This window comes from Echiichthys vipera (assembly GCF_963691815.1).
Source record: "Echiichthys vipera genome assembly, chromosome: 6".
NCBI classification, from domain to species: Eukaryota; Metazoa; Chordata; class Actinopteri; order Perciformes; family Trachinidae; genus Echiichthys; species Echiichthys vipera.
In genome coordinates, this window is record NC_139831.1 from 6,952,392 (window position 1) to 6,977,183 (window position 24,792).

A 24,792-nucleotide genomic window follows, 5' to 3' on the forward strand; every position below is an offset into this window, starting at 1 on the left:
AGAACCAGGATTGTTGTTTTACAGTCAATGGGCATGGTATTGTGGTGACTATCAGTTTAAATCAAAGATCACAAATGCTGGCTGCCTGTGCTAGCTCCTCGTGGTCTAGCTAATGTTGCTAATTTAGTATACGTTAGCTAGATTGGCCAGTTGCGATTGTTCTAAGCTCAGCTTCCCTTAAAATGACACCAAAAAAAAAAAAAGAGTGGTGAAATATGTGCTGCTGTGTGTACATTTCATTGACTAAATATGCGCTAGAAAGCCTTCATCTTTTGTTCAGAATCAGCTACTTATCACAGGTAACCGGCGCAACTTCCTTCTCCTTCCTCCACAGCGTCACAGCTGCTTAATACAGTCAGACGCTCATTTTCTACTGACTTCAATGGGGAAGCGTAGAGCGGGTTGTTCCACTGCAGTGAAACTAGACGCTTATTGGATAATTGCTGGGCTTTGTCCTGCCCATCGGACACTCAGCGTCTCTGGGGGTCTGTGGGACAGTGGGCTGGCACGGATGCTCTGCTTCTGCATGATGATTGACTGAGCTGTCTGATGCGGAATCCTTTTTTGATTGACAGCTAAATGAGCGAATCAGCGATCTTGAAGAATAAACATCCAGTGGAGCATTTTCCAAGTTTTTCATTCCGTTGTTCTGAACTGATCCAGAGACTTAACTGATCCCAAGTCTTGTCTTGTCTTTGTCTTTGTTAAAAACAACTAGTGTTGTGTTTGCCGACTTTGTTCTGTCACTCTACGGTTTCTTTCCCCCGTCACGATCCCTCACCCTAACAGGCAGTCACACTTCACAGTAGCTTGTGCCGCAGCTCAAGCTGGGCCAAGGCCAATTAAGCAGCCTAGCTCTGCTGGCCATTGAGAGGAACCTGGTCAAGACCCTGGAAAAGACTGAATCTTGAATCTTAAATAAATAAAAACATTTTTTTTCCTGAGCAAATTGTGTTGACCTATGTTATGCTGCAAATGGAGATCACGTGATAAGCTCTTGAACAGCTAACCGTACCTTGTGGTGAGACTTTTCTAGCCCCAAGAACAAACCTTGGACCTTTTTATCCAACATGGACAAAACAACATTATAGTCCTCAGAAAAGAATGAAAACTTGAGTGATTACCATCCCCTGGAAACAGAGCAAACTTCCTCTGCTCTTTCTCTTTAGTCTAATGTAGTCATGCCGAGAGCATTTCCCTTAAACCTGGGGATAGATAAGGTCTGTTCTTGATATTGTGTGTGGGTTATTTTATTTTATTAAATCAGTATACTGCACTTCACTATCCAATTACTGCACAGAACAATGTTACACAGTCTTTCTGCAGGTCCACCATTCCTGCTGCTTTTCTCAAACAGAGAATCTCTATGTAATGCTTGCTTTCAAGGTGGTTTTGACCTCGGGCATCTAGTCAATAGTACTTACTCTGGTTTCTTGGCTTCATTTCATCAACTTCAATATTTACTGCCTGGCCAAAAGAACACACTGTAATACACTGCATGTGAAAAAAACCCTCTGTAATGCAAACTTCAGTGCCATAATGTCATGTTTCACCTGCTGTAGCTGCTGTGAGTGAATGGCATCACACAGAAAGTGGAGAGAAGTGTTGACCTTTTTCCTCTTTTTGCATTTTGAGAAACTGAATAAGTGAGTAGCCAAGCAGGCAAGATAACAGCGGATAGAGATTAAAGGGCCTGAACTTTGTATCTGACTTCCATGATTCTCTGACTGGAACACACTCCCTATCTGTCACCAACTCAACCAAGGCCTATTTTCTATCAGATTTTGCTTCACTGCCATAAAGCACAATGCAAAAAGTGTTGCATTTGAATCAGCATCTAATTTCAATGTAGGGATGCAGTTATTTTAAGTTCTTAATTCTCATTTGTGTCCGATCCTAACAAGTCACTCTATGCAAAAACATCCACCTTATAGTATACTTCAGATAAATATGACCATTGCCTTTACAAATATGGGTCTACATTGATTCACAATCATATACAACAACAGCTTCAGCCTTCTACCCCGAGGGGCCTAATTTATTTACATCCTCTGCAGGAGCACAGGAAGTGTCTAGTGATATCTGAGAATTGAAGGAAAAGAGCATGAAATGAGAGGAGAGAAATATATAACCACAACAATTTGTATGCTTTTTATCCTAGGTACAGAAGCTGTTTCCACTGAGACACCCTCAGTAGCAGATTTAGCAACAGCTTTAAGTCCCATGGGGACTATGAATGACTATGGTTTCCCATGAAATAAATGGAGAGTAAAGTTGTGCCATCCGTGTAAAATTACAGTAATATTCATACTAATAAGGGTATATTAAAAGCTATTAGGTAATACTGGGGCATGAAAAGTGCTCTTCTAAAGACATACACATAGACAAGACATAGCGTGATTGCTTATGTAAACTACAACTTTTTGAAACTTGCCCACAGAAGACTATTTGCAAGCTCACTGTGATGTGTTATTTACACAGCGTGGCACAGAACTGGCCCTACATGATGGATAAATTCACAAGTTCACACAGCGAAGCATTTCTACCTTATACCCAGCAAGAGGCTGTGGGTAAGAAGTCTAACAAATCACAGTTTTGAGGTTGACTCAAGAGGAGTGGAAGAAGAAAGTGTGATGGAAGAATGTCAATAAACATGTTGGCAGTGGAAAATAGAAGCGGTTTGTAAATTGTCTTTACATAAGTAAAACTGCTTCTGCACGGCACTCAGTGCATTGCTGTTTTAATGAATGATGCCTATATGATCATAACCCAAGCCAGTGATGTAAAAACAAATATTTAATATTTAAACACCTATTGACACCTTAGTAAGTGGTTTATAAAAATATTAGTTTTCATAAACGCTAAAAAAGCCTTAGGTAATGAGCGGTGCAGCAGGGATTTTGTCTCTTCTTTGATTCAAGGTTACATAAAATATTAAATATTTTGTAGTTCTAACAACTAATTTCACCTGAATTGAGTTTTGTTGGATGCATTGTAGCAACGTACATTGCTGTCTAACACATAATTGTGAAGTGGAAAGAAAATGATACATGGTTTACTAAACTTTAAGCAAGTATAATTCTGAAAAGTGTGCTGTGCATTTGTATTCAGCCCCTCTGTTTCAATACTTTGTAGAGCCACCTTTCACTGCAATTACAGCAGCAAGTCTTTTGGGGTATGTCTCTACCAGCTTTGCACAAGCTCAGCCAGATTGGATGGAGAGTCTGTGAACAGAAACTTTCAAGTCTTGCCACGGATGCTCAATGGGATTTAGGTCTGGACTTTGACTGGGCCAACAAATAAATATTCTTTGATCTAAACCATTTCATTGTAGCTCTGGCTGTATGTTCAGGGTCATTGTCTTAATGGAAGGTGAATCTCCTTCCCAGTCTCAAGTCTTTTGCAGCCTCCAACAGGTTTTCTTCCAGGATTTCCCTGTATTTAGCGCCATCCATTCTCCCATCAACTCTGACCAGCTTCCCTGTCCCTGCTGAAGAAAAGCATCCCCACAGAATGAGGCTGCCACCACCATGTTTCACAGTGGGGATGGTGTGTTCAGGGTGATGAGCACACAATTTTCAGCCACTTATAGCGCTTTGCATTCAGGCCAGTTCAAAGTTCAACTTTGGGCTCATCTTACCAGAGCACCTTCTTCCACATGTTAGCTGTGTCCCCAACATGGCTTGTGGCAAATTGCAAACAGGACTTCTTATGTCTTTATTTCAACAATGGCTTTCTTCCTGCTATTCCTCCATAAAGGCCAGATTCATGGAGTACACAATTTATAGTTTTCCTGTGGAAAGATTTTCCCACCTGAGCTGTGGATTTCTGCAACCCCTCCAGAGTGACCATGGGCCTCTTGGCAGCTTCTCTCACCAGTGCTCTCCTCACTCGGTCTGTCAGTTTAAGTGGACAGCCATGTATTGGTAGGTTAGCAGTTGTGGCATACTTCTTCCATTTAGAGAATGTTTGTGTGGAATAGTTCAACAAATCTTGCTTAGGAACACATTATATCTTGTTTGTTTAATCTGTACATAAATCAAAGTGTAAAGCAGTCACCAGAAGGAAGTTACTGCACAAAGCAATAATAATATTAACTCCCTTTAAATCCCCAGACTTTTTTTTTTCTTTTTTTTTAACAGTTTTTTTTGTTCAAATTAAAAAAAACAAGATATTGTGTTCATTAAGATTTGGAGTTGCTGGTAGGTGGATCTTGTTACATTGGGAGTCAGATGTTTCACCCTGTTTCCAGTCATTGAGCTAAGATAAGCTAAGCTAACAGACTGTTTCATATTTACTAGATAGGCATATGAGTGGTATCTATCGTTTTACCAAACTTTCAGCAAGAAAAGAGAGCTTATTTCACATGGATGTGTTTATTCTAAATATGTTTAATATGTATCCAAACATAAAATATGTACAAACGTGTCTCAACGTTGTCTTAATAGACCATGCACTTTGCACAGGCAGTGCAGTTTAGTAGGTATGATTTTGTTTTAAGTAGTCCCAAACTGTTTTAAAACATCAAATATCTTGTCTTGTTTGTACTGAGTTAACAAACCTTTACTGTGCAGTGCCCAATTTAGAAACGTCTGGTGATCTTGTTGCATCATGCGTACACACACTGCACACTTTAATGGTTTTGTGGGAATTAAGGTTCCTTAAGCTGAGAAAGCATTTAATTGCGAATGTGTATCCAAGATTTACATCACTAAACAGATAGGCTTCTCTTTGGTGTTGTCCTCTTGAACAGGATTTGCACAATTAGGACTTTTTTTTCAACCTAAAGCTCTTCCACTATAAAGTCAGTGTGTCAAAAGTCTGTTTCGATTTCATGCCTGCACTCTGCAGAGGAAGAGCAGAAAATGGGTTTAAAGCTGAATGCACCTTATAAGCAGAGGTGAACCATCAACTGTCCCACGTAACCTTTCCTTTCCTAAATATATTGATCATTCATTGTGTTAGAGTATAGAGAGTACACAGTTAGATATGTCAGTCAGAGCCAACATATAAAAAAAACCTCCCTTTTTCAGTGCTTGTGCACATACATTTGGGTATCTGGAGTATTTACCAACCCACCCACTAAAATAACAGCCGGGCAGGGGTTTAACAAGCCCTTGCATACACATATATTATATTAACATGGATAATATGTGACAATATATATATGTGTGATAAATTGCTGACCCACTACTGCGGTTACAAAATAATTTCCCAGTCTGGGATCATTAAAGTAATTCTATTCTATAAACAATATACCTTAACTTAATTATATCATAGTAATCTGGTGTACACAGTAAAACCTGCTGACTCTGCTTATTAATCACATCTCTATAACGTTACCATGTCATTTTGTCTCAAAATACGCTTGTATAGTCTAAAGTCTCTATATTCTCTATCTTATCTATGCTAGCTTTTATGCTCATGTTTCTATGTGTTGTTTTTGTTGTACTGCTGCTGCACCACCACCAACCTTATTTCTCCTCTGGTGATCAGTAAAGGTGCATTTTATGAAACTGGGTTATGCAAACAACTGCAGTGCTATGTCTTAATAATTCAGTCTGCCTTGTCAGAACTGAGGCCAAAGCTCTGGTTTTCAAGGAAATAAAAGATACATCTCACCTTTAGCTGTCATGCAGCCCAAACAACAACACGTCAGTCACTTTTAACTAAGTACGTGTGGCATGTAACATCAGCCTCCTCTCATATGCATTTTCCAAATTAATCAAAAGCACACTGCTTTAATTTTTACATTACAGCACACAAACTGACCTCTATATATGGAGAAGACAGGCATGAGGCAATGAGTTGCGATAAAAAAAAAAAAACGAGGTGGCAGGAGTGTCAATTCTGCATGCCGGATATCTGCATGAAGCAAATTAATATTACATTTTAATTGCAGCAGCACAAGTATACAGCCACAGCCGTGTCAGTATAATATATGGTTTAATGGTAGGATGTGTGAAGCAATGTGACCCATTATGGCACACTGTACAGAAAGCAAAACAGTGACACACAAACAACCACCATGTCAGTAATAAATTGAAATGTGCAGTATCTTAGTATAACAGTTTCTCTAAAACAACCACTGGCTTGTGAGTGAAGTGTTATACATAGTAAATGGGTATTCTGTGAGTTGCAATAAAGCATAAAAGGGTGTCAACTTATTTTCAACAACAAATATAAAGTTCAACAGCAAACATCCTCTTTGAACCAACCAAAAAGCAAGAGGGTCACCCATGCCACCACGTTTATTTTTGGTTCATTTTAATGGGGGTTCAAAGAGTTTCATAAAACCAAGGGCATTATTTTCTGAGTTAGTTGGAGAAGTGGAGTAAATATGTTCATTTGTTAGAGCTTTGAGATGGCAGTCAGCAAAGAGCCAGTCAGCACAACACAGGAGGCCAAGGAGAAGATCAAGCAGTTGACTAACCCCTGAGAGGAAAACAGGTGTTTAACATCAGCTCTGCTCAAAAGGTTGGTTTATGCTGTATTCTTTTCAGTGGAGCGTAATCAACAAAGCATCATCATTTCAAATTCAGCTAGACAGTAGCTTCACCAGAGAACATCCTTATGGATGAAGTCATATTGGGACAACTGTGATCAGTGTTGTGTTCTTTACCTTAATCTCTCTGAACACCAAGGATCCCCAAAGTGCTGAAACAAGACCGTATCCCTACAACAGAGAAATCACACAACAAACGGTTTGAGCACAAACCAAAGAGTCAATTATTTACTTTTGATCTATTTACATTTTTGACAGTTTTGCGAGTGTGCGTCCACTAATAATTAACATACCATTGGCTATGGACTGTCTTTTTTCTATTATTCTTTTAACAACATCGGATGGATGAATAACAATTTTGCCAGTTTTAACACATCTTTACTTGCACCGTTTTTAGAGGGATTAGAATAACATTACAAACATCTAAAGCTCTGTTAGCAGCCTATAGACGCAGCAATGTTCATTACACTTACATGAAAAGTGCTGGTCTAAACCAAACTGTGGACAAGTTGTATATTGTCTAGGCCTTTCAATACATGAAAAAGCATTCATGTAAACATAACAGTATGAGGGGATATGAGATTCAGGATGGCACTTTTGAACCAAAGAACAAAGTCTGTACACAGCATTTTGATAACTCGGCCCACTCAGCAGGACATGATATACTTACTGCGGTAACAATAGGATAGGTAATGACTGCACTCAGGTAGTTATTGGCCAGGAACCAGCCGTATGTGGCCAATGCCCACATTAATCCAGACAATAGACCTTTAGAACAAAAGCAGACAAGAGAGTGTACTTGCTTGAGTCAAATATAGCTTAAATACACAGATTATCAAAAGGGTTGAAACAACAGGAGGTTTTCAAATAGAATGAATCAAGATAAGATGAGCAGCCAGGGAAAATTGTTGGCATTAATTAACTCTTATAGGCACACAATTTAAGAGCTTCAGGTATTGGTAGCTGGGTGGCAAATTGTTGTGTTAAATTTTCAGTGAATATGTGGCAATGGTGCTCAACGTCCTATTGTACCATTAAATTAAAGTCCAGTCTGTGGCTCACCCATCAAGCTACAAACCCGAGGACACATCTTAACTCACAAGCATACTGCATGCCAGCTTTGGGCACAGCGGGCATGTTTGCCCCAGGTAGTTTTCCTCGAGTTAACATGTTCAACCATCCCTTGAGCGGATGTGTTTGCACATGCAGCTTGACAAAGTCGCTGCTGCATCACATTCTTCCCTTCTTGGTTGGAGTCAAGCTGGAATGAGACACTCCGGTGGGCCTCGGTGCATGACAGCTTAATGGCTCACATAAATAAATCAGCAGGAGGAAAATGTGGCTACGCGGGTGAGAAACCAGTGACAACTCCAAGAAAGCAGCTCATGGTTTGTGTAGACACATGGAAACCTGTGGCTACATCACCCTGCGTCACATGGTTCCTAACCTTTTTTCAGCTCACGCCTTGCAACTCCTCATCACAAGTTACAGTCCAGGTTTGTGGATGGAGCTGTTATGTTTTTTTCTTTTTTTTAAAAATAGTTTCATTAATGGAGAAATTTGCATAGTTAGTGTTTTATTTCATATTTTTTTCTGATCATTACTGGCAACAACCTTATTTTTTCAAGTCTGTACACACATTCCCAAACCTAACTGCCTTAGTTCATTACAGTTTGAATATTTTCTCCAACAGAAATCAATGTATGCATTTCAAGATTTTGGGTTCTTGAAAACACGAAAAAAAAGAAGAAGTAAGAGACGTTCATTCGTTCAGTCTGGTCTAGAAAGAAGAAATATTCTCACTGCACTGGCGGATATTCCACTTCCTTTTCCTAAGACAACAAGAGTGATTATTCAAGTTCGATAATGTACTCCTTGAAAAAATAACGTTTTTGCAGTGATCTAGTGACCCCTCAGACTGATCTTGGGAATACTTAATTGAGATAATGATAGAAGTGTGTGTTACCTGGCAGGATGACTCGGGAATAGATCCTCGGCCTGTTCTTCATCGCAGCGCAGTATATGACAAAGTACACTGTGCTTGCAACAAAAATGCCAGAGCACTGCGCATGAACATAGTCGATGTCTGCAAAGAAGATGAAGCAAGGATACATAAGTTGTGTTTATTCCTGAAGGTCTGTACCAATGGAGCTAAAATACATTCATTCTTAGAGCTCAGTCAATAAAACAATATCAAAGTTAAGAGTAAAGGACACAAATAAGGAGGACTTTTAGTCCTTGAGATATCCCGGTAACAGTGACTTTCTCAGGAAACTTGATATTAAACCCTAGAGGATCCAGCGTTATTTAATGCCCAGAAGTCTTACAACAGAGGATGCTTTAATATTTTTTCCAGTTTTCTTCAAGTAAGATACATTTATAGTAGCTTTTAAAAAGGTAAAAGTGAAGGCAGTAATGAAACACTGAAACCATACCATATACACTGGCTCCATGGAACATGCTGTCATGGCGTGATGAATGGGTCTTAATATAGAGGACGGGTGTAAAGGAGGATCCATACAGAAGCCCCGATAAAAAAGCAAGTAGGCAGCCACTAATGAAAAAGCAAGACTCAGAAACTGCATGATGGATGAATTCGAAACATTACATTTTTAGCAAACAATTTAAAAATGACTGACACCAATGACACTTAACTGTACCAAGTCCATCGCTGTGATTAAAGTATTAAATTATTTAATATGTGTTGCTGTTTTATGCGCCATTGTATCGAGTGCTTACATTTCTGCTTGATTACAGTATTCCTTTTGTGTTGCAACCCATTTTCCCAGTGTTCCCAAGTGTTAAAGTGTCTCTGTAAACTTGTCATGATGGAAAGAGAGGCTTACTGTGTAGAGCAATCACATCCTGCATCACCTCAAAAACAAAACACACGTCCTAGCACATTTTTGCACACAGCCTGAAACGGCTCACTAACTGAGTTGAGCTCACATGAACCGCCTGGTCTTTGGTCGGATGACATCTATCCAGAACTCTGAGGAACTTGGAGCATAGCTGCTTGAGTTATTTCTCTGCAGAAAGGAACAGCATCCTAATATGAACTCTCAATCAGAACATACACACACAATCATCAAAACTCAGTTTGAGAAACCAAGTGACAGAAATCGATCGTCCTTCAGATTATTCTTGAAAGACTATTGGTAAATCTATATTTGTTTGAGCATGATTTCAGAAATGCTCAGTGAGAGGGGAGAAAAGTAAACTCACATCCAATCAATGTACTCACCCTGTCAAGTAATAATGGAATCGATTCAGAGTCGGGATGCAGTCCCACATCCGTTTTCACAAAGAAGAAGATCACGCCACTGGAACAAACACAAAAGTCATCTCTGTCATCCAAAACAAAACGAGATAGGACCACTTTTTTTGTTCTGGTCTCAGTTTTTAAACTATTGCACTAGCAAGAAAGTGGAAGACTTTACTTCCAGATGTAACGTTTACCTGAGCAGACACAGCCCAGCTCCACAATAATTCATTATGGGCCTGGAAATATCCTGAGCAGTAATCCCAAACCAGCCAAACCTGTGAAAGACAGTCAATACTTAGATTCAAAAGAACCATGGTGTGACATCTCTATAGCACGACCCAACAATTCCATCCACATTTAACTAGCCCAGAAAGTTACAGTAACTATCAAAGTCATCAAAATAAAAAAGGAAATTAATTTCCCACTGGTGGTGGTGGAGGGGCATACATTAATCCAACTCACCTTGAACTAGCCCAGCCCATCAACAAACTAGAGGAGCCCCAAATTACACTCCCAAGACCGAGGCCAATGGCTTTAACAATTGGAACTGCTGCTACATTACCTGTAGGTGACATGGGAGAAAAAGTTAGCAACATGCATGTCTTATAGATAGGTGTGTTTTTTTCCTGTGGGTGATACTGGTGACAAATAGGTCTTTTGGAAATTCCAAACTGTAAACAAAGAAGATTGTTTTACTATAAAGCAAGTCAAGGTGCTATATAAATACTGTGAAAGTATCATGGTAAATTGACTTGTACTTGTACAGCGCCTTTCTAGTCTTCTGACTACTCAAGGCGCTTTCACAGCGTTTGTCACATTCACCCATTCACACAGACATTCACACTGATGGCAGTGGACATGTACATACCATCTAATCTAATGTAACCATTCACACCACAATTACACACCCATGTGCAGCACTGGGAGAAATTCAGGGTTCAGTGTCTTGCCCAAGGACATTTGGACATGTGGGGGTGGGGGGGTGGAGATCAAACCCTTTCATGTTTTCTTTTCATGTCATTGTTAGCATCTTCGGGTGACTGAAAGCTTTATAAATTAAAATGAATTATTATTATTAAGAAACTCAATATAGGTAGAAAGTGCCGCTCCAGTCATTCGCCGGCCGCAATGACAGTGATGCAGAGAGCACAGATGGGAAAGACATGGAAAGGCTGACCGATCAGAGCAGACTGGACTCCATCAGGAGGGGGGCTTAAAGAGAGCATTTCAGAAAGGGTGAATACAGGTATATGCTGAAAAAATGTGTTTTTAGAACTTTAAAGCATTTCCACATGTCCTAGTAGAAACCCAAAATACAAGTGCGAACTAGAAAATAAGCATAATATGGGACCTTTAAGATTATCCAGTGTGAATATTATACCACTCCATTGAATAGCAGAGATCACTAGTTATCAGTCGAAGATGTGGGTTAGAAGGGGCCTGCTACACCTACCATTAGCTTCAGAAGACTGTTATCTATCCACATGGTAACTGTCCCCATTAGCTTGGTCAGGACGCTACTTGCCTAGATTTTGAAACAAAACTACTGGTTTGGATTTACTCCAAGTTTTTCACACAGGATCATCATCATTTTAAAATGGACTGCAGCAGATGGAGTCTCTTTAAGTCCATCTGCTGCCGCCCACCCCATTCACACTTGGGGGAGACTTGTTCCAGTGAGACCAGTCTGTATTATACCACATGAAAAACATGAAGAATGAGTGCAGTTTGAAGTCTTGCTTCGTTAGGAAATACCTGTAGCCCAGATGACACCTCCAAGCATCGCAAAAGGGTGGAATTTGGGCGACTCAAGCATCACATCTCCAACCATAGATACAACCCAAATCCCTGCACAGTATACCCACTGGAAAAACATACCTGTAAACAGAACACAGGTAGGGCATAACACATAACACAAAAGCCTACAACACTCACTCCCACAAGAACAGACTTGGATGAAACAACTTTGACATGAAAATGTATAAATAAAAGCAAGTACGGTATGCTTACCATCTCCCATCTCTAATTTTTTGACAGGAACGAAATTGGTTCCATACAATAGCACAGCAAACACATTTGCAGCAATTCCATACGCAAAATGTGTCATATTGGTTGAGTTATAGGTGAACTCTGATGTTATCAAGTAGCCAGCTCCAGCATTTTCTCCATCTTTCACAACTGGAATATTTTTTTAACAGCGAAACAAACAAACAAACAAGAGTGTTGATATCTGACAACACACCAGCCTCAGGCTTCCTCACATGCAGAGTCAACACAGAGAAAATGTTGCTTCTCCTACCTTGTTCAGCAGCATGTTCAGTGCTATGAGAGCTCACCATCAACAATGTGGCAACAAATAAAAGCAGCGGTGGATATTTTGCTTCAAGCATGTTAAACTAAATATTTGAAGTAAATGATGTAGCTGGTGCAAAGAAGTTAAAAACAGCCAGAGAGCGTGTGTGTGTGTGTGTGTGTGTGTGTGTCTGCAGTGGTGAGGCAACATTCAGCCAGGTGCAATCAATCATGTAATCACTCAATCTAACACAAAATGGCTGCAGTGAATACATGACCATGAGGATACAAATAGAACAGGCAGAGATTTTTCTCTTTGTGTTGATCTATTTTTCATCTCTTAATAGGGTATTGATAAAAAAAAAAAATCAGTTCTACTCTCATGTTTGGACCCATGGGTAAAATGTCTGATGTGCTGCATTTCTATAAAATTCAAAACATCACACATCAATGAATAAACAAACAAGAAAACTCAATGTGGTTGCTTGGTTTTACAGTGGTAGAAGTAACCAAGTACAGGTTTTAGGTAGCCATACTGTATTTCAATTTTCTGCTACTTTATACTTCTCCTCCACTATATTTCAAAGGCAAATATTGTGTGTTTTACTCCAATACAATAATGTAAAGCTTTAGTCACTTTGATAAAGATTAATACAACGAAATGTAATCCATGATTTAAAAGCTTAAGATACAACTGTATTGATCCCTGAGTGGAAATTCACAAGCTACCCAACAGATGAAGTATATAAATAAATTAAAACAAGCTCCCCTTTTACCATCTTCAGTAATAAAGTGGACACACTAATGCATCCATCATTATAACCCAATGATTATGGTGATAATGACCACTTTTGATACTTCAAAGATAATGCGATGCTTATGTAAAAAAGATGAATGCATGACATTTATCTGCACTGGTATTTCTTTTACGTCATTCGCCTGTGTTGCTTAGGAAGCCAGCACTTATGTGGAAATCAGTAGTCCTAACACAATAGTGCTATATTTAAACCTGTTTTTGTTCACACCAGGAAATCCTGTACTTCACCACTGCTACGTTCAGTCTGCTTTTAGGGGGATGTAGCCTTTTTGTTTCCTGCTGACTGCTTCCCTATTTCACATTTTCTATTCTACTTTACTCTATGTTATTCTATTCTATTCCAATAAATTAAAAGTCTGCACTCAGTCAATACAGAATTAAGGAAATTGACCAGCAGATGTCGCCTAAAACACTTGGATGTATAATGATCAATTACTTCAACTTTAATCCCCATCATCTTTAACCTCTCTGTTTTATTTTGATCAAATAATATCACCTACAACGTTGTGAGAATGGCTTGGATGTTGTCCCTAGCGCTTCTTATGTGCTTTGCCAAATGTGATTATATCTGTAAGAAGAAAGGACAACAAAGTTCAATTCTCATGAACTAGGGTTGGAGGGTGGTTTCCCAGCGTGTCCATCCCCTAGTTGTCTCCGTGCGCTATGTGGCCACAACACAAATCCTCCCTTTCAAAATGCGTTTCAGAGGTTGTGCGCTCCTCCCTTTGACTTTGGTTAAAAAAGACACCCAACTATGATAATAACATACGTTCTAATGGGGAAGTCTCGCTTTCACTGGCTGTGCTTCCCTTTCCTAAGACTGACCGGCAGCTTTCGGAGGTGCCCTCTTTCAAAAAGGAGACTGATAATTGCGAGCGTAATTGTCTATTTGTTGGTGGTGGTTTCACAAGTTGTATACTCGCAGCGGCACCGGGACCGGAGGATTGATAAAGACAAACATCGACACGCCCGTGGATTGTATTATTTGGATATTAGTGATGAAGTGTCAGACTCTGTGGATTTGCCGACCGGTGCAAGCTTTGTGGCCCCGACACGGTCCAACGTAGTGTACATCACGCTTAAGTCTAAGCGCCTGAAACCAGCACATATTCGGGGCACTATCAGACCAAAACTGAGGAGAAAAGTGAGAAGGAACACGGAGGCTAACTCAGATTATAGGCACAACAAGTTTGGCACATCGGAATGGGACGCGGGCCATATTAAGCGCGCCTTTGCAGCTAAATCTTCGTTGGGAGAAACCGGGGATGTTTATTATACATCTTTGGATAGAAGCCACACATCTCACACAGATGAGCAGGCAGACTCTGACATTAGTTCTATCAGAATTTACAGCCAGAGGGCACCGCCATGGCTCAGCCCACAGGACGTGAAAGCCATGCGCTTTCTTGCGGATGCCAAAGTTTTACGCATCAAAGAATTTTCCCTTGGACACTCTCCGTCACTTCTAATATTTGATGGCGAGACGAGCGTTTCAATGGCCAACCAAAAACACACACAACGGAGCCCTGTATGTGGAGGGCAGTGTGGCGTAATCAGCAGCCCCGTGGACACCACTGAGGTCTTTGCTTTCCATCTGGACAGGGTGCTCGGGCTCAATAGGACATTACCAGCTGTAAGCAGAAAGTTCAACCTTTTACACGGTATGTCAAGACACAAGGATTTATGTTTATTTTCAAACTTCATTGGTTGGTTTCTTCAGAGCTGAACTACCTTCTATGTTAACAACTCAGGCTCCAAATTGTAGGTTGCATCAACATCACACTGTAATCAGTATATGGAGAAACATCATATCCATACTACTACCCTGATTAAGTGAATATATGCAGCTTTGTGGTAGATTTAGGGGCTTTGGAGGTAAAGCCATTACAATACAGACTAATCAGTCATGCTTTAACTTGTTTTTGTAACCCGTGAGTGACTGAATATTATGCAGGAGTTAAATAAAGAATTCCTTAAATCAGGCACTAGGAAGCTGTGCACCACTGGTGGGAGGGATGGGTGCTGCATCCAAAAGCCACTCATTAAAACTTTACCTGCACATTGTTCTGAGTGTCAGCAGAACTGTTGTCAAGACCATGAGTTCCGCAGAGAACCGAGATCAGAGCGAGTCCAGCATATTAGAGACTAAAATTGGCAATAACTTCAACATCAATTTTCCACTTTATTATCCTGAAGGAAATGTGATTTGCAGCAGGCGTCAAATCACATCAAGCCCCATGACAAACATAAAATATTAACAGCAACAAATACAGAAACAAATCCTAAACTAATCCAATCTACCTAACAAGGAGACACATAAATAAACAATGTCCACATGTTTTTAAAGCAGAAAACTACTGTTAAAAGACTGGCATGGCACTCAGTAATGAATTCTTCAGAGGGAATTTACAGATCAGGTGACCTGTAAATTCAGGAAGCCTGTCCTCTTTCCTTTCAGCCCTACGTCTCCATTATCCCACAATCTGTTTGTTTTGACTTTGACAAGGAAAAAATAGTTTTTTCCATTTTGCCTCAGATGACACAATATCATGTTTCTGAGTCTGATTGGTTAGTGGTTTCATGAAACACTGATTTAAAGAGAATTCTTTGCAAAATTAAATGAGAAGATGAGATAATATATATATTATATATATTATATATAATATAACACCATAAACTCGTCGTCCAGCTTTGATCTGTCTTTCCTGGATAAAAATAGGGTCAAAAACTCACTGAGACTGACCAGACGGTGGCTGAAACCTGACCGTATAATCATTTTATCCTCCCTCTTTAGATCGCCAGCCCTGCCCAGTGGTGTCATGGGATGCATCTCTCTACCCAGAAGGCCTTGCTGTAGGCTGGTCCACTGTGAGGTTAACATGGGGGAAGTACCAGAGCTCCCTGAAAGAGAGGTGTTGGCATAAAAACATCAGCCCAAAGCCTGACTCCAGCTGCTCCACCGTTCATCACTATGAATGGAGTAAACTGGCCCTGTTTGACTTCTTGCTACAGGTAACACATACTGTGAAAATAAGATTGAACAAATACCACATTTCTCTGAATGTGAAGAAAACACATTCTGTTCAGGCTTTCTGGAATTCCAAAAATGCTTCACAAATCACTTTTGCAAAGATCTTTTTTGTTTGACATCAGCAAAATGCTCTGACAGCTGTCCTTGCTCAGGAGGAGGTTAAATATCCTCAGAGCTTCTGTTCTTTTTGGCTAAATAGATTTTTTTTGTTTCCTGTGTGGAAGCCCTGGATCTCTCATCAGATTTTGGCACTGAGGATACATGTCGTGTCTTGAGTATTGTTTAAAATTCATCCCATGACCATGAAGGAGCAAACATAGCGGAATGAGGAAATTGAAAATATATACCTGCATACCTTTAGAACTACTAAATACACCGTTGAGGTCATAGTGCCACATCTTTGGCCATTTATCTTTTTCAAGTTCCTTATAAGTAAAGTTGTAAATAACTAATGAGAAACTCCTATTGAACAGTTAAGTGAACTAGATTCCAAATAGATGAGCTAATAAAACATCTTTTGAAGGACACAAGTGAACTGAATATAGTGAATAGTAGTTGTTAGATACTGAATAAGAAAATAACAAATCACATCCAGTTATATCGTAGGAAGATACTTCCTTGTCTTGAACCGACCCTTACAGGCTGAATACTGAACAAACCAACAACGTCTTTCAAAAAAATATATAATATCAGTATTTTTTTTTAAGTTCGGGTCTCTATGGATAACTTTACATCTTGTTATGAGTTTTGTGTGTTTTATGAATTAAATGATAATTGATGAAAATACATTTGCGATAACTTCTATTAATACCCCTTTGCAGACATGCCCGGTTTATGCCAATTAAGAGCAGTTTTGGGAAAAAACATGCAGTTTTTCTCGTGCAGCATAAATGTCTTATTTCTGCATATTCTTAAATGATGTATTTGAATATTTCTGCATGCTAAACAGATTTGGATTTGCATATTGGGCATGACTGGAAAGTTGAAGCTCTTGCTGTTTCAAGGAGCCCAATTTTAATTATGTGTTATGATGCTAGTCCCCATAGTAGCCATTTGGTACCCCGTATTTGGTAACATCGCCCCCCCCCACCCGTCCCAAAATGGTCTAGAAACACCACTGATGTGACATTAACTGGTTAGTTAGAGTTCCCTTGTGTACTAGGCTAAAGTCAAATGAAGACCATTGCAATGGTCACTGGGGTTGGTGGGGTTCAAAGTTTTAGTATTGTGGCTTACAGAAAGGTATTTTTAGGGGCTTGTTCATGTAATTGACAGGTGTCCTGGAGGTATTCACCACACTTCATGCCTCGGTGGATGCTCATTGACCCAAGTCGGCCCCCAGGGTTCTGAAAAAGATGTGTGTCAGTCGCCTATTCCCAATTTCAAAAGTCCCATCTGAAAGCTAGAGTTTGACATCTCAGTTTCTGTATCCTTGGTTTTACTTAGTCTTTAGTAGCATCATCTAAAACCTCTACCAATTAAATAATGCTGCATTCAGAGAGTAATGGAAGGGTTGAAGCCAAAGTTGGGATTGTTGGTTGTTAGTCCTTGTGGAGGAAGCATGAGTATGAGAGGAAGTGTGTACTGTCTGATAAGAAAGTCCCCTGTGCGGTCATGCCACTCGGATGTTGGTCTAATTTATGTTGATCTCTAATGAATAAGCAAGCAGAGCTCATGCCAAAGAGGCTCTACAAAAACCTGCTGGATGGATGTGTTAAGTTTTTTCTCTGCTAAACCATTTTTTAATGATTTTATCCTATAATAAATGTCAACGTATGCTGAATAATGTAAAAGTGTGCATGATATTTTTGCAAAGTAACCTTGTTCAGAGCAAGAAAATCATCAAATACATGGGTGAAAACTCCATAAACACTGATCTGAAAAACAATAATGACTATGATTGTATTCTCAATACATCAACTAAGAAAGGTATATGAACTTTCTTTCAGATTCACAACCGTCTGGATCCGACATGCTGTGGATTCAGGCCCAGGCAGGAGGATGAGTGTGTGGAGCTCGGCCACCACACTGAATGTGGGGATCAAAACCACATACAACTGACAAACATCATCCACAGAGGTCACGACCCCAGACACCTGGTCTTCAGCAACAACAAGGGGTACTTCGACCGCAATGAAGACAATTTGGACTTCAGGCTCCTGGAAGGAATCAAAGAGTAAGTTTGGATCCCAAACATGCTGACGATGTTAGTGTTTTAGGTTTTAATCGCTTGGTAAAATTAATATATTGAATACAATTTTACTCAGATGTTGTTTGTTGTACTGAGATGTGAAAAAGACAACAGCAACGTGTAGTTTCATCAATGAGAGTTTGTACACCCAGATTTGATCAAAATAAGAACATTTGTCGGAATCATCAGTGTTTTCCTATTTCCAAAATATTTGTATTTTGTTGGAGCACAAGTGATTAATGCACTGTCTCTGTTGTTTTAAGTACCGTATTTTTGGGATTAAAAGTCGCTCCGGAGTAAAAGTCTCACCAGCCGAAAATGCATAATAAAGAAGGAAAAAAACATATAAGTTGAGTATAAGTCGCATTTTTTTGGGAAATTTATTTGATAAAATCCAACACCAAGAAACGACATTTCATCTTGAAAGGCAATTTAAAATAAAAATAGAACAGAGAACAACAGGCTGAATAAGTGTACGTTATATGACGCATAAACAACGAACTGAGAACGTGCCTGGTATGTTAATGTAACATATTACGGTAAGAGTCATTCACATAACTATAACATATAGAACATGCTCTACGTTTACCAAACACTCTGTCTCCTAATCACACAGAACTATAACATATAGAACATGCTCTACGTTTACCAAACACTCTGTCACTGATCACACAGAACTATAACATATAGAACATGCTCTACGTTTACCAAACACTCTGTCACTAATCACACAGAACTATAACATATAGAACATGCTCTACGTTTACCAAACACTCTGTCACTACTAATCACTAAATCGAATGAACTCTTCTTTCTCGGTGTCACTTCTGAACAACTCTGCCAACTCAACGGTACGGAAGTAGCAGCTATCATCTTTTTTTTCACAATGCACTTCTGCCATGTCCCGCCCCCGCCGCATTTTGATTGGTTGACGCGTGTGTGACGATTGCTGATATACGCCTAGTCTCTTACGTGACTGACGTAAATAATAGCCTGGGCTATTATTTGATATTTTACGGTAATGTGTTAATAATTTCACACATAAGTCGCTACAGAGTATAAGTCGCACCCCGGCCAAACTATGATAAAAACTGCGACTTATAATCCGAAAAATACAGTACCTGTTTGCCAGAGTATGTGATTTTCAGAATCAGAATCAGAATCAGAATCACTCCCTTTATAACATGGTTGAACAATTCTAGCATTTAAATCTAAAAAAGCAAAGTGTGTTGAAACTCTGTCAGGCCTGTTCAGCAACTCTGAAATTACATTTTTAAACACAGTAATGTGCAAAACCCAGGCAAGAAGTGATAATAACAAATCCTGCTTTCATCATTTTAAACCATTGTATAAATATTAAAATTAGACTTGTAAGTCTTTATTCTTCCTCACAGTGTTACAAAAAAAATCAAGACATATTCAGATCCTGCTCTGTAAACTTGTATTTAGGTTTTAAAGGAAGGGTTATAATAATGTGTTTCTTTCTGTTTACTCCCCTCCCTCCACAATCTGTGCAGATCTGTACTTGAGCTTTCAATGCATTTATCTTTTGGTCATTAAATCAGTGAGTCATAGGTGAGACGGAAGAGAAACTGTGGTTAGGCAAGGACACTTTGTCACTCTTCTCCCAAACATTGATCCTAGCGATCCTCATTAAAACTGTAGCTTCTATTCTGGCATTTAAATGAGATATTAAGGCAACTTTTGTCCAATGTAGGCTGCACGATGTAAGCTGCACGATGACAGGACAGTATCAACACCTACTCTGTTTTGATCTTGAATTCTGTATCTCTTTGACTTCTCAAAAAGCTAGTTTGACATTTTATTCCAGGCACATTACAAACTGTACAAAATACAATAATACAGTTTTTGGGAAAATCTGAGCTGCTTGAATATCAAAACGAAACATGATAAATTATTACATTGAATTATTGCCCGGAGCAGGCACAGTTCCGTAGAAACTGAAGGTTAGTTATAATGTCATTTAGTTATTTGATGCTATAAAATAGGTTGAAACATTACAATTAGCAGCTGTAATTGACCTGTGATTAAATCGTGTGGCTCCACACCCTCTCTAATGTGCAGGCTACGGCCCTACTGCTTTTATTTTTTTCTGCGCAATAATATTGCAATGGGTATGATTTAAAGAAACAACCAAGATAGAGTTTCACAGACATTGAATACCATGTTTATCTGTTTTACATTTAGCATGTTGGTATATCACCTTTTTCCATAAAAACAGGGCAGGCCTATAGCTTCACCCATTGAACATGTATCTGATTATTTCTTACTCCAAGCCAAGGGCCGCTCTGCCTCTGAGACAGGTACCCGAAGCTTAAACAGGATTTTACGTCTGTCTTTCTGTCTTTGCAGGCTTCCGGAGCAGGCTGTGTCAGTGCTGAAGAGCAAGAGGCTGAGGGAGAAGCTCCTCCAGTCTCTGTTCCTGGACCAGACATACTGGGAGAGCCAGGGCGGTCGTCAGGGCATTGACAAGCTGATTGATGTAATTGAGAGGCGGGCCAAGGTCCTCCTTACTTACATCAATGCTCATGGGATCAAAGTCATCACAATGAATGCCTGATGAGAGTCACACCAGTCAAGTGGCCAAATTACTGAGACACAGATAAAGTATATAAACTTCTTGCTCTCTGTGAATTCCCGGTGCCCCTTCAGAATGTCCTCACAAGACACTGGAGCTTTATCGTTCTTTAATATCAACTTCGGTCACAACAGCATAACGATGGCAAGGAAAACCGGCTCTAACTGTCACGACCATATCATTTTAGAAATTATAGATTTTTTTCTTTATATATTCTATACAACAACGCAATTATCGTCATTTGATAATGAAGGACATGTTATAAATAACCCACTATGCTTTGAATATAGCAAGTTGTACGGTTGAAAACTGTGATTGAAAGCCATTTAACCCATTTGGGGTGAAGGAATGTGTCATTTGCATAAAATACTGAAAGAGGCTTTAATTTAACTTAATTTAAAATTTGAAATTAGCCTAACTTTTACTTCTTTTGAGTCTTCATATCTTTTCACACAAGGGGCGAATACACTGCCATCATTATGTACAGGATATGGTGCAGTGATTACTTTTGCTCCTCCTGAGGCTTCGCAGCAATCATAGCCTTTGGTAATAGCCTTTTCTTCTCTGAGTTCAGATGTTGATGAAGCCTCTTATTAGAATAGCTAACAAGCAACCACCCAGATCCACTTCAAAGATTTCCATTCTAATGAGTTATTTAAGCTTGTTAACAGCCTTAAAATATTATTTGTCATTTTAGTTTCACAAAGCTTTCAAAAAGTTTTACAGTTATGTTCTTTATAAACTGGATCATTTTAAAACGAGAAGTCAGATGGTGTTTCTCCCTTTTATATGCACTCTTATTTTCACATTTAGCTGCAAATGTTTTCACCTTATTTATTTATTTTTGTACTTTCTTCTGTAATTGATGAAGATGTTTGAGCATCGGATGGTCAATAAAATCATATATTTGTCAAATATTACAGCTTTAAGCGGGTAATAAGCACAATTTTCAGTTATTGATTACGAGTTTGGATTTTTCGTTTTAACCTAGCTTTATTGAATTTTTGCTTGAAATATGACAACAGATTTTAGATAATTTGTCAGTCACAGACGGGTAAATTTCCATTTGCTTTTACTTTACTGTGACTGCATTAACCATTTGGCGCTTATATTGTCTATTGTATATACAATCTCAATAACATTTTTCTCATGACGGCTCAAAGCTTGGTCAGAAATAGTCTGTGGCTCTGAAATCTGAGCCAGAGCGCGGTGTCTATTTTTCATGCTGTCGTAAACAGAGTGCTTTGGGCTCTGAGAGTTGGAGTCAACAGGGCTTTGTGGGTTATTTTCTCGTGTCCGTGCCGGGCATTCACTTGGCTGTTGTTTTAACCCCTCTGCACCCGCATTAGTGCGTCCGTGGGGTCCATGCCTCTGTGTGTTTGTGTTAGAAAGACCCCTCTAGTTCCCAGAGTGGTCTGCAGCGGAACTTACTTACATACTCTCACACAATAACACACGCAGACAAAAGGTGACTTTTGACTGTTATGCAACAATATATGTAAAGACACGCACAGACAAATGGACAAGCATTGGGACCTGGAACTTCCCTGACAGTTGCACTATCATGTCACCACATTCAGTCCCATTCATTGAAATTAGACCACTGTAAAAACAGTGTGTAGTAGGGTTGTCCAACAGTCAATAAACATTACTAAGAATTAGTGTTGGATTACATTCTAACTTGCAAAAGTATGCTTTCCCCGTCAACAGTGCCGTCTCTGACCCCTCTAGGTGAAGCATAATGTCAGCCAGCAGTACTGCAGACAGAAGCTACAGCTGTCTCTGAGCACATGATCACTGGTTCATCATGTTAACAACACTGAGCTGACTGAACACAGCTCGCGCTACTGCTAGAGGACCAGTGAGACTGGTTTTAGTAGAAAATGAATAAAGCAAAAGTGCCTTTGTGAGTATTTAGCATACGAGGCTAACGACCAGGGAAAGGCCAAGGATGTAAACAAGTGGCTAGTGACTAATAATAAACAGTAACATTAAGGGCAAAGTTAAGCAACTACCATCATCAGTCCTGCCCGTCTAACGTTAAGAGACGTTCATTTAACAGGACAACACAAATATGTGTCTGAAAAGTCAACCAGCATCGAGACAGAAACAATGGCAGCTGCTATACCAACTCTATTTAATCAGCAGCGATAATATGGTGCCAAGTCACCAGAAGATTAACAGGACTGTAGATGAGTACATTAGCATGGACCAGATCCCTGTTTACACTGTGGAGAAACCTGACTAACAACATCTTATTCACCAACTGAATCCAAGGTTTGACCTCCTTCATGGAATCATTTAATGTCCACAGAAATCCCTGAGCTTTACAACAGAATAAAACCAACAGATGGAATAAAATAAGGGAATTTGAACATATTTGTCCTATATACACCCTACAGTTACGCGTTTTCTTCTTTCTTTTCACTAGGTCAGACAACTATTCTAAAAGTGTGTTGTATTGCTCTCATCTTTATTTTAAAAATCCTGCCATAGTTTTTTTGTAATTTTCTCCCTGTAGTACCAAAAATGGTATCAAGTATTTACCTGGACATCGGTATTAACTTTGACATTTTAGTAATTTCCAGTGCTGCACTCAGAGTCACTCACAAGTGCACTCAGCATGAAAATTCCTTCTTCTACCATATTACATATGAACAAGGTAAAAGCAATAATGTGCAGTTTTATTAAATAACAGCAGAAAAATGAACTGGATGTTTTTAGAAGAAAAAAAAGAAGAAAACTCATCCCAAAGAGCAGCCCATTTTCAGGGTGATACATTATTGGTGCATACAATCTAAAATCCAAAACCAAATCTATCAAATGCATTTAATCTCTTCCCACATTTTTCTAGGGAGATGTTGAAACTACTATGATGGCAGGGCATCAAGAGCACGAAATCTGCTAAAAGATGAGAAGGTTGATGTCGCTGGTGTAGCTGTAGCCAGTAGCTTGTTAGCTTAGCTTAGCATAAAGACTGGAAACGGGGAAAGAATTAGCCTGGTTCTGTTCAAGTCCAATGGTAACAAAATACAAATATCAGAAGTGGTTTTTTTGAACAGTACCAAATCATAACGTTATCTCAGGGCATGTTCCATATAGATAGGTCTAGCCCACATTATGACCTATGTGGTTTTGTGTCAGACTCTTTCTCGTCGTGGACCAGTTGCCAGGCAACCAGTGGAGATGCCAGGAAGTTACTTGCCTTTGTAGCATACATATAAGACTTTGCCTCAATACAGTGACATAGAACAACCCTGTGTATGCTCATTATCATAGCTACATTTACGCAACACTTTGGATGTGCATTATTGATTCCATTAAGGTATCAGCCCATTTAGCGAAACACATAAACTGTATTTGATCCTAAACAAACACATTAATTAGTTAAATCTATATGAACATTTAATCATAGTCTATGTACCTTAAAGGAAAATGCAGTGTTTGCAAATTGTATGTCCTCCGGGAAGTCATTCAAATTTAAGTACCTTGAAGAGGGAGTGGGATTTGTACTGCAGGTTTTGGCTTGCACACTGGGAAATAAGCTGGTGGATTTGATCATCTTTGCAAACATTTTCAAGAAACTTCACATGGTTTAGCCTCAGGAATGGTTTGTGAAATGTATAGAATTACTCTTATTACTTGTCTTTTTTTCTATGACAGTCCTGACATGTTCAGTCCAGATTACACTGATAATAAGCATTTTGCTCGTACAGTGTCTCAGCCTGTTTTTTTCTCCTTCACCTCCTCTTCTGACCCTAAGTTAGGTTTGACATTTTGCTGTGCTTCTTGTTTCCAGGGTAGTAAAGACATAGAGAAGATTTTGGTCTTTCATGCAGTGAATGAGAATTATTTGGTGCAGTTTCACTCAGCTGTGCCCAGCTGCTGGCTGCCATGTGAGACTCCAAACAGCATCCAAACAGAGCAGCTCTTTATTCCTGTAACTTGCTGAGTGCTGATAATAACTCTGGTTTACCATGATGTCACTTTTCCCATTCCCTGCCCTCTAGAATTTGCCACTGACCTTCATTGAACTCCGCCAAAAAACATGAGCCTGCTGGCATTTTCGGTCAAAGAAATGTATTTATTATG

The 24,792-nt window shown here is 39.3% G+C and overlaps 2 protein-coding genes across 2 annotated transcripts; one reads left to right on the forward strand and one right to left on the reverse strand.

Annotated features, from left to right (window-relative positions):
* Positions 1-6,351: 6,351 nt before the first annotated feature.
* Positions 6,352-12,160, reverse strand: tmem144b (transmembrane protein 144b; the record flags this gene model as incomplete). Its single annotated transcript, XM_083914925.1, has 12 exons — positions 6,352-6,435; positions 6,623-6,676; positions 7,176-7,273; positions 8,472-8,591; positions 8,941-9,059; positions 9,455-9,534; positions 9,750-9,828; positions 9,965-10,045; positions 10,233-10,332; positions 11,526-11,648; positions 11,781-11,948; positions 12,070-12,160. 12 exons carry the CDS (start codon positions 12,158-12,160, stop codon positions 6,352-6,354), a joined length of 1,197 nt encoding a protein of 398 aa, XP_083771051.1.
* A 1,494-nt stretch (positions 12,161-13,654) lies between these two features.
* gask1b (golgi associated kinase 1B) lies at positions 13,655-21,490 on the forward strand (the record flags this gene model as incomplete). Its single annotated transcript, XM_083915260.1, has 4 exons — positions 13,655-14,540; positions 15,674-15,891; positions 17,860-18,086; positions 20,475-21,490. 4 exons carry the CDS (start codon positions 13,655-13,657, stop codon positions 20,680-20,682), a joined length of 1,539 nt encoding a protein of 512 aa, XP_083771386.1. The 3' UTR covers positions 20,683-21,490.
* Positions 21,491-24,792: the final 3,302 nt, after the last annotated feature.